The sequence below is a fragment of the Nannospalax galili genome, unplaced genomic scaffold (assembly GCF_000622305.1).
Source record: "Nannospalax galili isolate Female #2095 unplaced genomic scaffold, S.galili_v1.0 scaffold915, whole genome shotgun sequence".
NCBI classification, from domain to species: domain Eukaryota; kingdom Metazoa; phylum Chordata; class Mammalia; order Rodentia; family Spalacidae; genus Nannospalax; species Nannospalax galili.
Window position 1 is genome coordinate 243,082 of NW_008336255.1, and position 13,734 is coordinate 256,815.

Genomic DNA, 13,734 nt, shown 5'->3' on the forward strand with positions numbered 1-13,734 from the left:
CCATCCATCCGTCTTTTTCTGTCAGTTGCTGGTCAGAACAACTTACTCTTTCTCTAAAGCCTTTCTCCCCCCACCTGGCTGCCTGCTGCCCTGGGGTGGACCTCCATGCCAGCTTAACTCAAAGGCATGGCTTTTTTCCTTCTCTCCTCCGTTGTCCTTCTCTGAGCAGCTGCTGAGATTTACAGCTTGCCTGCCCTGGGTGTTTTTCTCTTAAATTCTAATAAAATTGCCCTTGATTTTAAAAACCATGTTTGTTTATGGGCACATTAAGTTGTACAGGCCAAGATGAAGGGTGGGAAAATGCATATAAGGTAATGTCTTGTTGGATTTTTTAAAAATGAAGTCAAACCACACTTGATGGTGCATTCTTATTATCTCTACACTTGGGAGGCTGGGGCAGGAGGATTGTTGTGAGTTTGAGGCCAGCTGGGGTGGTGTGACACCCTATTCTAAAATAATAAAGAAACAAACGAAGCAGAGCCTTTACCTAAAGCCTCAGAGTAGACAGTACAATGAAGTCTTATTTTTTTTTAAATTTCACAGAATACAGATAGTGTTGCCAAGGATTGTGTAAGATGTTGCTTTATTATCTGTTTGAATGTCTTTGATGTGAATATTTGCATAGATAGTTTCTCACTGCAATAAAAAAATTGATTCGCAATCGTGGTTCATGACCTGGAGAGTGCAGAGCAGTAGACTTTATATTTAAAGTAACTGTGTGTGCGTATGTGTGTGTCTGTGTCTGTTGGTGTGTGCATGTATGAGTGCCACGTAGAGACTAGAGGTCCATGATAGGTGTCTTTCTCTTTAGCTCTCCACCTTTTTTTTTTTTTTTTTGCAGGGGTTCTTTTTGAGACATGGTCTCCCTATAGTCCCAGCTGTCCTGGAACTCACTATGTAGACCAGGCTGGACTTGAACTCACAGAGATCTGCCTGCCTCTGCCTTCCAAGTGCTGGGACTACAGGCATGCGCCACCATGCCTGGCTTCCACCTTATTTTTTAAGGCAGGGTCTTTCATTGAACCTGGAGTTCCCCATTTCAGCAGTGCTGGCCAGCCAGTGAGCCCCTGGGATCCTCCCGTCTCTGCTTCCCAGTGCTGGAATTACAGGTGCTTGCTGCTGCACCCCAGTCTTCATGCTTGTGGAGCAAGTACTTACCTACTGAGTTGTCTTCCCAGCCCTGAAATACCTATTTAATACTATAATGTAACTCATAGAATGTATGAACATAGACATACATGTATATGTATACAATGAAAGTCTGTTTATTCAAGCAAAGACATGTGTTGAGTAACAATAGCAGTAAAGCATTAAGAGGTCAGGCTGAGCTGGATGTGATGGCAAACACCTTTAATCCCAGCATTCCGGAGGCAGAGGTAGGTGGGTCTCTGTGAGTTAGCGGCCAGCCTGGTCTACATAGTGAGTTCTAGCTCAGCTGGGGCTATGAGGAGGCCCTCTCTCCAAAAAAGAAAAAAAAAAGATTGGGCTGTTTTCTGTCTTGTTTATATTCTGTATTCTATCCTTTCTCCAAAGGAGTAAATATGGTATTATTGCTAGGTGAAATCCTTTAGTTTATTAAGAGAATATAGCTCCAAGATAGAACTTTTACTATGTAAAAATCCAAATGGTTCACATTCTAATGTTCTGCTAATTATCCCTTGGTTTCCATCTCAATCTAATTGGTAGAACCTGTAAATGTGTGTTGCTGCTATCTTTATGTAATCCCAGAAAGCATAAATAAAATGTTTCTTTTTCTCTTACCCCTACAGGCTGGTATAGAGGATATACTCTCCAGAACAAAGCTAAGAAGGTATGACTTATTTATCATGTACAGTTTTTATTTATTTATCCATTCTTTCGTGTGTGTGTGTGTGTGTGTGTGTGTGTGTGTGTATAAAATGTGCCACTGTGTGCATGTAGAGGTGTCACGAGAACTTTGAGAGTCCATTCTCTCCTTCCATCATATGGGTCCATGGGACTGAATTCAGGGCTTGGTGGCAAGAATCTGTGCCTGCTGAGCCATGTCTCTAGCCCTAACTAGTTTTTGTCATATATTTGAAGTCTGTCTACTGGTTTTATGTGATGCTGTTTGACTTCTTTATCTACTGTCTCTAGAGCTAGTTTGCTTTCTTCTCGATGGTCCTTCCTTTGATCTGAAAACAAATACTCTTGACCTTGGTGCTCAACGGGAATGATGTATGTCCCATGGACTGTTTCCCTCCAACTGATTTAAGAGGAGGTTTCTGACTTCCTGTTCCCTGGCCCTGAGCTTGAACAAGGAGGCCGTACAGTACCAGTGCTCTAAGGGGCCTCTCTCAGGAAGGGCAGGGGCAGAATGCACTTTCCCCTTTTAATGCTAAAATCCTAGAACTGAAGTGTTCTGTCACTCAATTTTTCCCTCATTGTCAAATGGGCAAAGAGTGGTTTTCATACTGTAGGGCCCCACAAACCCAGTAATACATCATCAAGTCATTTCTTGTAGATTATACCCAAGATTTTACAGAAAACAAAATGGAACCTCACGACAAGTTTGCCTTAGATATTAATGTTTATGTAGTTTGTGTTTTTTATTGTGTTTTACTGAACTGCCATAAAAATATATTTCTTAGAATTCATCATGGGCAAAGTTTGGGAAACACTGACCTGGCTGGATGGTTCTCTCCTAGTTAGTGTCAGAGCAGCTAGCCATCAAGCTAAAGGCAGTCTGTTTGTTCTGCTAACACCCTCCTTGTTTGTTTTAGACCCCATCAGCACTGTTCCTTTGATGTTGCTTGCTGGGGTAGTGCAACCTGTCAGCACTTTCTTTTGAAAGAGCACAGTCTATTTCACAGCTAGCCTGTGTAGCAAGAGAGAGAAGCACACTTTTGGATTTATGAGGGGAAAGAGGGAAGAACAACTCACAGTTCCTGCTCTTCGAACCACGTCATGGGTCAGATGTGATCCGGTGCAGGTAGGCTAGTATTAAACACTCAAATTGCAAAAGATTACAGGGCCTCAGATCACCTTCCTACAAGGTAGAGGCTGTGAAAGCCCAAGAGTGAGGATGGCTGAAGTTGATTCCTCAATCACACAGTATTTGCATAACTGTGTATACACATTTTATTCATTTTGACAATTTAATAATATAACAAAACAAAGGAGTATTTGCTGTCCCTGCCGGTACGAGCTTCTCCAGTGAGGTCCTTTGCCCCTGTGAGGCCCTAGAGTTGTCTGTTGTGTGTCATTTCCAGATGAACGGTTTCCACGTTGTCTCTTGCTGACTTCATCTCTGATCTTGTCGTAGAAACCAGTATGGAGGGCAGATGCATTGGAGTGACGAGAGTGTGGAGGGGCTAGAGGGAGCTGGCGCTGGCATCCCATGCCCTCTGGATGTGGGTTTAGCCCTGTTAGTCCCTATTTTTACTCACAATTATGGAAGTGGAAGTTATTTCAGAGCACAGTAAGAGTTAGCAACTTGGGGCTTGCAAGATGGCTCAGCAGGTGAAAGCACTTGCCACGCAAACCTAATGACCTGAGTTTGATCCCTGGATCTCACAGTAGAAGGAGAGAACCACCTTCTGAATTTGTTCTCTGACCTCTACTCAAGCCATGGCACATATGCCCTGACCCCCTGACCCCCATTACATGCACGTGCACACACACACACATACACACACACACACAACTTTGTGGTTTTGAATTTGTTAGTGACAAAGAATATTCAGGCCACTTAATTTCCAATCCTTTTCTATATTTTAAAAAGTGAACACAAAACTTTCTCAAAGTTTTATGAAATATAAAAATCAGTTGAGCATGGTGGTATACACCTGTTGTCCCAGATACAGGAGGCTGAGGCAGGAGTATCATAAGGTCAAGGCCTGGTTGGGCTACAAAGTGAGTTCAAGCCCAGCCTGAGTAACTTTTTGGGCCCCTGTCTCCAAATGTATAGAGTTAGTGCTGTATCTCAATGGCTGATACTCACCTAGCATGCATAAGGCCCTGCGTTTGAGCCCACTATAACAGTGACGGAAAAGCAGATTGGTACTATTGAAACAAGTTCCCAGACCACCTCGCTATGTAAGGATTTGTTCCATTGTGGAAGATCTTGGTTTCTAAGGCAATCCCAAGCTTTCCTAACATGTCCAAATCCATCTAGCTAGTGGTGCCCTGTTGTCTGCCTGAAATACTAGGTAGACCAGTCAGCATCTGAGCTCAGCATTTGTTTGTAATATTGCTATATATTAAAGTGTTCTTTAAAACCTTGAAGCTTAAAACTTCACCTTTTGGGAAAAAATATTTCAGTAAGAGCTCCTTGCTCCCTTGTTAATGAAAAACTCAAATACACACCCATATGACAACAGACAAGGCCTGTGCATCGATGTGATGTTTTTAAAACTAAATTATCTTTCTGTGCAGAGATCCAAGAAAAATAGATGGAATTAAAGGCATTGGTCTTGAACGTTGTTCAGTTTTGACACCCCTTTATTAAGAGGGTCAGCCTACTGGCAATGCCCTCCTATGCCATCCCGCCTCTTGCTGTCTTAGGGGAAGAGCTATTTGAAAGGCCTATTGTTTCCATGGAAATTATTGGTGTCATTTAGAAGCCAACCTAGCCATTTAGAGTCATGATGAAAGGAGCTAGTGGCTTTACAAATCGACGATAGCTAAAGCTTTGAAGAAACTGACTGAAGATTGATCGTGACAGGATCGTGGACAGGATAACATCGAAAATCATTAGCTTATTTTTTTCCTCAAGTGAATAGATTGAGAACAGAAAGGCAGAACTGAAAGAGAAGGTGCATCAGAGATACAGCGTGCAGATTTTCTCTGGCCTCTGTGTGCCATAGTGGCATGGGGAAGGCTCTACGTGTCACATTTACAAGAGTGACTAAGTGACCATATAGCCAAGTACTGTCATAGCATTACGATGCTGCAGATAAGGCCACGAACGACAGGCTGGTGAGGAGTGTTTTCTCCACGTCAACATCCTTGTGTCTGCACAGCTGTATAGACTATTTGTTTACAGTCAACACCAATGTCTCAAAGTCATCATTTGTTTGTATTTCTGAGTCCCTCTATCTTGGCTGATTCCCAAGGACTAAGAGGAACTAGTCACCAGATTATAATTGCAGAATGTTAAGTAGAACTTTACCTTCTCGATTTGAAAAATGTCCCACAAGGATTTTTCTTTGGATTAGCAGAGTTACATCTGGTTTTTGATTTGTTTTGTTGTTTATTTCATTAGTTCCTGGGATTAAACCTCCCACATACTAAACACATGTTCTACCATGGAGTCACATACCTAGCCTCAGCAATGTTGTGTCTTATTTTAAATTGGTGACTACTACTTAATTATATATTTTTAAATTTTCATTACACTTATTTATTATTTATTTTTGTGTGTGTATGCATGCGATCATTCAGATTCCATGGCATGAATGTGGAGGTCAGAGGACAACTTGCAAGAGTTAGTTCTCTCCATCTACCATGTGGGTCCTCGGGGATCGAGCTTGGGTTGTCAGGCTTGGTGGCAAACACCATATATGCACTGAAATATCCCTGTAACCCATCCGTGAATATGGACAACTATTATGTGTCAGTGAATTTGTTAAAAACATGTAAAAATATGCTGCTTCCAAATAGTTTGAATGGGGAGAAAACGTCCAGATATGGTTAATTAACTACATAAAAGTTAATTAACTATATTATGGGCCTAGAGAGATGGCACAGCAGTTAAGAGCACTGACTGTTCTTGCAGAGGACCTGGGTTCGATTCCCAGCACCCACATGTTGGCTACGAACCATCCTTAACTCCAGTTCCAGGGGAAGCCAAAGCCCTCTTCTGACCTCCGAGGCATTGCACGACACGGTTGCGCTCACATACATGCAGGCAATACACTCATACACATAAAATAAAAATAATAAAATATTGAAAAAGAAAAGAAAGCAAACTGTCAAAAGTTATTTTGGGGCTGGAGGGATGGCTCAGAGGTTAAGAACACTGACTGTTCTTGCAGAAGACCCAGGTTTGAATCCCAGCACCCACATGGCAGCTAACAACTGTCTGTAACTCTGGTTCCAGGGGGATCTGACAGCCTCTTCTGTCCTCTGCGGGCATTGCACGACACGGGTGCACATACCTACATGCAGGCATAACACTCACACACACAAGATAAAAATAATAAGTAAAATATATTACACATAAAAGTAAAGTGGGAGCTGAGAGTAGTGTAGACCAATGAAGGAACTCGAGAGGGAGGAGATTCTGAGACTAAATCAAGAATTGAGCCAATGTTCAAAACAATAAGAAGGGAGGGGGAAAAAAAGTGTTATGCATAAAAATTCTCTAGCGAAGGCTAGACACCCAGCCTTAAAGATGGCACACACCTTTAATCCCAGTGCTTGGGAGGCAGAGGCAGGTGGATCTCTGTGACCCAGACTGGTCTACATAGTAAGTTCCAGGCCAGTGGGGGCTACAGAGAGACGCTGTCTCAAAACAAAACAATTCTTTAGCTGAGCAAGTACTGAACTGGGCAAGGTGACGGCAGATATGGTTCACAGACTGACACTATAGTAAAAGATCATTATGAGAACAAATACACAGTGAGTATATGAGGACCCTTTATAATCCTGTCTGGCAGTAGTTGATTAATAATAATTGCTGCCTTCCTCACATCACCATAGCTCCTCTTTCAAATATCAACAGCGGTCCAAAGTCTTCCATGTTACACTGAAATTTTATTGGCTTTTATTACTGTTTAATCAGCTTTTCCAAATCACTCTGTATCCTGTGTACCCGTGATGAAGGAACTTAAGGTCGCCCTGTCTCTGTGTGTTCTCAGTTTTATCAGTAAAGGGATTTGAATAGCACATTCTCACTAATGCATCACCTATCACCGCTGCCTCCAACCAAAAGAGAAGGCATGTGGTTTCTCTATGGTTCCCTGTGCCTGTTGAAGAGATGGCCGTTTTGCTTCTGCCTGAAGCAGTTGAAAGACTCCCCCCCACACAAATGTCATCACTCATGCTGAGATCAGTCTAATCCCCAATGTTCTGGATGTTTCCTGTTTTATTGGCAAAGGATGAAAAGAGAAAGACAGCAGTGCACAGACAAATACCGTGCACCGAATGCCACAAGAGCAGCCCCTGTTGATGTTCCCTGGGTTCCTGTCCAGTTAAGGATCACAGGGTGCACACACATCTTCAACCATGGTCTCTGGACCGCTGGGTATCCTCTCATCTTTGTCATCAATCATCCCTAACATGTAATATCCATAGAGTCCATGCCAGCTCTTCTATGAGCAGGGCTGGGGTAACTGAGCCAAGGTGGCAACTGCTCACCCACTGTGCCATGGAAGCTGTGGTAAATCGAGGGTCAGTGCTGCCTTCTCCAGCACTTCTGTGTCTCTCCGCCAATGAGAGTCTTGTGCAAACAAACAGGGAGCTTTTGGCATTTACAAGAGCTCGTGGATGGTTTCGTGCTCCACTGCCACTGTCTAGATTTACCCAGCAGCTTCATGATTTTCATTTGGGTCTTCTTTTCCCTAGAGGGCAATGTCATAATAGTCTTTGGGTTATTGAAGGGAAACCAATTTGAGACTGTGAAATGATGAAAATCACCAGGTCACTGATACTGATTTGCATTTGATCTTCAGAGAAAGTGCCGATAGGAATTACTTAGAAAACCACTACCATTTTATGGACTCCATCTCACTCATGAGAGGCCCTTTGATGGAAGTATCCTGTCCTGTTGGATCTGGAAGGATTCTAGGAGCTCAATACTAAACCCCTTGCCACTGTTGGAACTCTGAGCCATTGGGACATTCTGGCCTTTCTTTTCAAAGCATCCTGTGTACCCTGAGCCCCAAGTTTAATTTCTACCATTTCAGTGTTTCCATCTTGTCTTTGTTGAGAGGTAGCCAGTCAACGCAACTCACGTTCTGCAAACTCAGTTGGAGAATTTCCTTTACCCAAGGTGCTCACAGTCATTCTTGCGTCTTCACGCTCTTCACTTTGGGATGTATTCTTATGGCTGTATAATAGAAGTTCTTCTCTCTGTGTAGGGTATTTTCCCTGAAACCTACATCCACTTGAAAGAGGCAACTGTAGAAGACCGAGGGTAAGTTCCAGTCCGGACTCCTGAACAGTGCTGAACACGTAAGAGTGTCATGAAAGAACACCCTGCAGCCACTGATGTTGACCTCATCTCTGTGGTTCCGCTTGCCTGCTGAGAAAACCCTCCCCTCACGTAATTCCTCCCTCTGCCTCCTCTTTTTGTTCTTGTTCCTCCCAGAAAGAGTAAAGACACCTCCCTGATGGAGTTACTGACTGCTTACTCTGTGTGTGTGTGTATGTGTGTGTGTCTGTGTGTGTGTGTGTCTGTGTGTGTCTGTGTGTGTGTGATGTGCTCGTAGGTCCACATGAATAATGGGGGAGGAGTGACATCAGCCTACACTATTCGGCTCTGAACCTTGAATCCAACATTTAGCTGTAAGGACACCTTGGGTTTTCCACAGCATTTTGGAGGAAAAGACTTGACATGAGCTTGATGTACGTACGTTCTAGTGAAGTGATGCGTGGGAATGTGCTGTGGAGAGAGAAGATCTGTTTATGTTCAGGTGCTCATTTCTTCTTTCTATCATCTGTCTTGGACAGTACTGACTTTGTGACAACGAAGGAAGGCAAGACACTCAAAGTAGGAGGGAGAAGCAGCTGAATTCCTGAGGTGAAAGAGCTAAGAAATCAGACTGGAATCCATGTTGATGTCCATGGGGACAGGGAAGCTGGTCCCAGAGTCTTGGAGCCTCTAACCTAGAAAGAATATTTATTGAGAGATCCTAAGCTTAGCAGCCTCGTTTTAAGACAAAAGGCAGCGACGTGCTCAAGTTCTCAACATCCTTCCATGGTAGAGCCAGCACCAAGAGCGAGGGCTCCTCCTCCTCTTTCTGGTGGGCCATTCCTGGGCTGCCTCCAAGTGTCACACTGGTGGGAAGGCAGAGTGGGAGTCCTAGTCTAACTAGAGCTGCAGATGAAAGGCAGGACGCCCAGACAGCAAACACAGATGCTCCTCGACTTATGATGTGGTTACATCCTGATAAACCCACTAGAGTTAAAAATATCATAAGTCAGGGCTGGCACGATGGCTCAGTACTGGCTGCTCTTGCAGATGACTGGAGTTCAGTTCCCAGAAATCACATGGTGGCTCACAGCTGCCTGTAATGTTCCAAGGGATCTGACTCCCTCTTCTGGCCTCATGGGTACAAGGCACGTACATGGTGCACGTATATACATGTGGGCAGACATTTATATATGTAAAATTTTAAAAATCAGCCAGATGGTGCACGCCTTTATTTAATCTCAGCACTCGGGAGGCAGAGGTAGGCAGATCTCTGTGAATTCAAGGCCAGCCTGGTCTAAATAGTGAAGTTTCAGGCCAGCTGGGGCTACAGGGAGACCCTGTCTCAAAAAAACCAAAAAAAATTTTTTTTAAATATTGGAAAAAATCATAAGTCAATGTCACAGTGAAGCCCATCGTTTTTTATAATTAATATGCACTAAAAAATTAGCAGCAAGAAGTATATTTACTCCATCTAACCTATGAAACATCATAGTTCAGTCCTACCTATTTCTAGTTCCCTCAAAACCTTATACTAGCAGTTGGACAGAATCGTCTATCACGAAGCCTTCTTTATGATAATGTGTGCATACCTCATGTGATTTCTTGGGCACAGTGTTAAAAGTGAAAAGCGGGTAGTTCTAAGTGGACACTTTGCAGCCATTGTAAACTTGCAAAACCAGACTCTCATAAGCCACGGGTCATCTGTAACTTTTCGTAGTTGGTATGCGGCACGTGCTTCATGACGAGTCCTGTTACTGTAATGTACTCCCTTACTCCACCTGAAATTCACACTCACACCTTCCTCTGCACCTGGTTTGTGGTTCTGCCGGTTACAGTGTGCAAATTGAGAGTAAATGCCGTGCCAGTCTACTGAGTGTGAATGTTGCTGTCTCCTCATTTTCCATCCTGGGAAGCAACAGACGAGAAGAAAGCTCAATCCCTTCTAGAAGATGGCGTGGGTCAGTCCCTGCCAGCAGGCCATGGGTGAGATCACATAACATGCACCTCTCTACCAAATGAAGCAAGTGCCTGAGGGAACCAGCCAAACCAACCTGGCTGGCCGTTGGGGCTCCCAGAGACAGACAACATGGGGAAGTAGAGACTGGGCACAGGAAATGCCATCGGAAAGCTTAGTTTGTAGACTATGCTGTTCTGAACACCTGATATTTTCTCTCATGTTTATAATGTGTTCAAGTTCTCTGAACTCTGTTACCCCTACCACAGCGGCCCCATTCTTTGATCATCAAGGAGTGTGATGGTCATGAAAGGCAGCTCCTAACATGCACATAAAATGTGCATCCTTTTGGTCCTCTGTAGGCAGCACGAGACGGTGATTCCTGGGGAGCTGCCCCTGGTGCAGGAGCTCACGAACACTCTGCGAGAATGGGCCGTCATCTGGCGCAAGCTCTATGTGGTAAGCTTCCGTGGTGGTCACCCACCGTAGGTGTCATTTCTGGACCTTTAGTCTGACTGTTGGGCTTCAGAACCATCATCTGCATGAAGGAGCATCAGTCTCCCCTGGAGCCCACCAAGCCAACAATGCTGGAAACCAGCGATTCCCATTTCCCCAGAGTTGGGCCATTGGTGTGGGCTCATAGAAGGAAGTAAGTGTGGCCATTAATGCAGTCTGTTCTCAAGCCACCGATTGTGATAGTAGTGAGAGTTATAACTGAAAACACTTGCCAAGGCCTTTCTGGTCTATCCTCGTAGCATTCCTGTAGTGTAGACGCAATCACAACTATTAATATTCCAATAGGAGCCTGAGAAACTTGGTGTTAGCGTCACCAGTCATGCCAGTGAGTTTATAAATATTGCAGTGCTCAGCCATTTGGTGGGGGGGGCGGTTCTTAGCCATGACTAGTGGACCTTACAGACTTAGAATGTTAAGCCATGTTAAGTTGTGGTCAGTCTGACTGCCAGGATGCCATCTCACAGCACTGGCTTGACCTCAAAGTGCTAATACGAAATGCTAGTTTGATGGGAAATTGCATAGAAACCGGGGCACATCCTCTCGGTGATGAACCATAATCACAAGTTATGTGTAAGCTTACAGTTTGGGAGTTCTGTGGTTTAAATGTAATTTTTCCCTTTGAAACTCATGTTAGAGTTTAATCCCATTGTGACATACTAAGGGTGGAAACAATCCAACTGTGGTATTTAGAGAAGACTTGGGAACTGATTAGGATGTCATGAAGCATCAGATTGGAGGCCCATGATTGAGAGGCAGTGATTTCATTAGAAGACGGAGAGAGACCAGAAGACAGGCATGTATACTCTGTGACTCTCACCTCGTGATGCTCTATACCAAGAAGGCCTTTGGCAGATGTAGCTCTACAACCTTGCTCCAGAACTGGGAGCCAAGAGACCCCACAAGACTGTGTTGTTCACGGACAGAAATGAATTAGGACAAGGATCTGGAAAACCCAGGATTTAGTATTACCAAACTACAAACAGCGATTTTGCAAGTGGACAAGGATGCTCAGATTTCATTGTGAGCATGCAAGCCTCTCCTCTGGTCTCAGAAGCTGCTCCCTCAACACTGGAATAGGTGGTTTGCAAACTTTTGTGAGTGACCAGGAAGTCATATGGAAGCAAAATATATTCTCTGACTATACATGTGAACAAGGTTGGTGAGGTTGTAGGTTAGACACGGGAACCCGGGGCCATCACTTTCTTATGTGGCTTTCGTTTGATGCTTGTCACCTCAACTCTGAAAAGCCAGTCTTCCCAAGTTAAGGGGAATACCTGGTTCTAGTTCCTGCATTCTAAAAAGAGTAATTAAAAGCTCATTCTAGCATCAGCCCTAAGAGTCCACGTAAGTTATTTTATTCCGTTCAGGACTGTTGTAGCCCATGATGCATCAGAGCATTAGAAATCACCAACCCTGTGGTGGAAATGTACATGATATCTCTGCCTTCCTATCCTTCAAGACTCATTTATGTTCTTCTTCATAATGTGTCTTCTAAACCCACCAATCCTTAATGTTTTCTTCTGGACCATCAGAGCACTTACTGCCGAACCCACAGTCTGACCCTTGGGATGTTATGCCTGTATTAAAGGTGATCTTTTGATCTCTTTAGGCTTAGTTGATGGGAGAGCTGACTCTTAAGTTCCTAAATCATCCACCCTGAGAGGGGAAGGATACAACTGTGAGCACTGTGGCCAACACTGATCAGCTCGTACTTACATTGAAAGCACTTTCTAGTTCTGGTTAATTGATTTGTTAGTGGTCTAGCAGGTCTGATGGGTAAGAAATTGCATGGACATGAGTTTGTGCCTTAACATACTCTTTCTAGATTGATCGTTGAGTGTGAAATTTAAGTGTAGGCTAAGCATCCCACATCACCCCTTTTCTGTTACTGTATCAAAATACCTGAAGCTGGGTGTTCTGGTTTGCTTTCTGTTGATGAAACACTGGCCAAAAACAATTGGGGGAGGAAAGGATTTGTTTCATCTTACACTTCCAAGGCACAGTCCATTTTTAAGGGAAGTTAGGCAGGACCTCAAGGCAGGAACCTGGAAGCTGGAGCTGAAGCAGAGGCCCTGGAGAAACACAGCTTACTGTTTGCTCCCTTGGCTTGCTCAGTCTGCTTTTTCATACTATCCAGGCCCACTTGCCCGGGGGTGGCATTGTCCACCGTGGGCTGGGCCCTCCTACATCAATTAGCAGTCAGGAAATTGACCTCAAAGACATGCCCACAGACCAATCCAGTGGAAACAATTCCTTAGTTGAGGTTCCCTCTTCCTAGGTGATTCTAGTTTGCATCAACTTGACAAAAACTAACCAGCACACTGGGTAACTTAGAAAGAAAAGAGCTTTCTTTATTCATAGTTCTGCAGGCTCAAGGGCCTGCCGACAGGAATCAGCTCAACTCTGGTGGGTGGTGTCAGAATGGCAGGAGCTCAAGTGAAAGGGGAAGTGCTCGTGGCATGACAGGAAAGCAAAGCATGGAGGGGGACCTCACTGTTTATATGACAACCCTCAAGATAACTGACCAGGGTCCTAGCAGATGTACATTAGTCCCTTCAAGGGTAGTGCTCTCAGTGTCCTCCTGCTAAGCCCCCCCTTATAAGGATTCCTCCATCTCCGTACCTCACCACATGGGAGGAGCCAAGCCCCTACACATGATGCAAATCATATCACAGCCAAACTGGAGTTATCCCTAGTCTAAAAGTTCTATAATCCACAATGTTCCTTAATCCAAAACATTTTGAACACATATAGGATGCCACAAGTAGAGACCTCTACCAGCCCTCATGCGTGAAGCTTTGTTTCTGCAGAAAATGTATTTAAAATATTGTGCAAAATTGTCTTGAGGCTGTGAGTAGAAGGCAGCGATGAAGCATAAACAAATTTCATATTTTCACTTAAGCGTCATCCCTAAGAAACTTCAATAAATCTATGCAGATACCTAAACCTATCCCTGCCCCCTTAGTGGAAAACCTAGGGCCAAGCATTTCAAATAAGGAGTACACATCCTGTGCTGGGAAGGAGGTCTTGTTCTTGCTGTTATTTATGTCACATGAAGCACCCAGAGTGATGGCTGAGAAGACCTTTTCTCCCTCCCAAATACAACTTTGTTGCTCATTTTTTTCCCATGTCATCTCCTTATCCACAAGTTATCATAACAGTCTTC

At 44.0% G+C, this 13,734-nt stretch overlaps 1 protein-coding gene across 1 annotated transcript in view; it reads left to right on the top strand.

Moving 5' to 3' along the window:
• The window catches only part of Dock5 (dedicator of cytokinesis 5), a 220,180-nt gene that overhangs the window by 80,466 nt on the left and 125,980 nt on the right, over positions 1-13,734 (top strand). Inside the window, exons 3-5 of the mRNA XM_008830960.3 lie at positions 1,770-1,810; positions 8,043-8,098; positions 10,415-10,511. Of these exons, the coding sequence (XP_008829182.1) occupies positions 1,770-1,810; positions 8,043-8,098; positions 10,415-10,511 (194 nt within the window). The remainder of the gene's footprint in view (positions 1-1,769; positions 1,811-8,042; positions 8,099-10,414; positions 10,512-13,734) is intronic.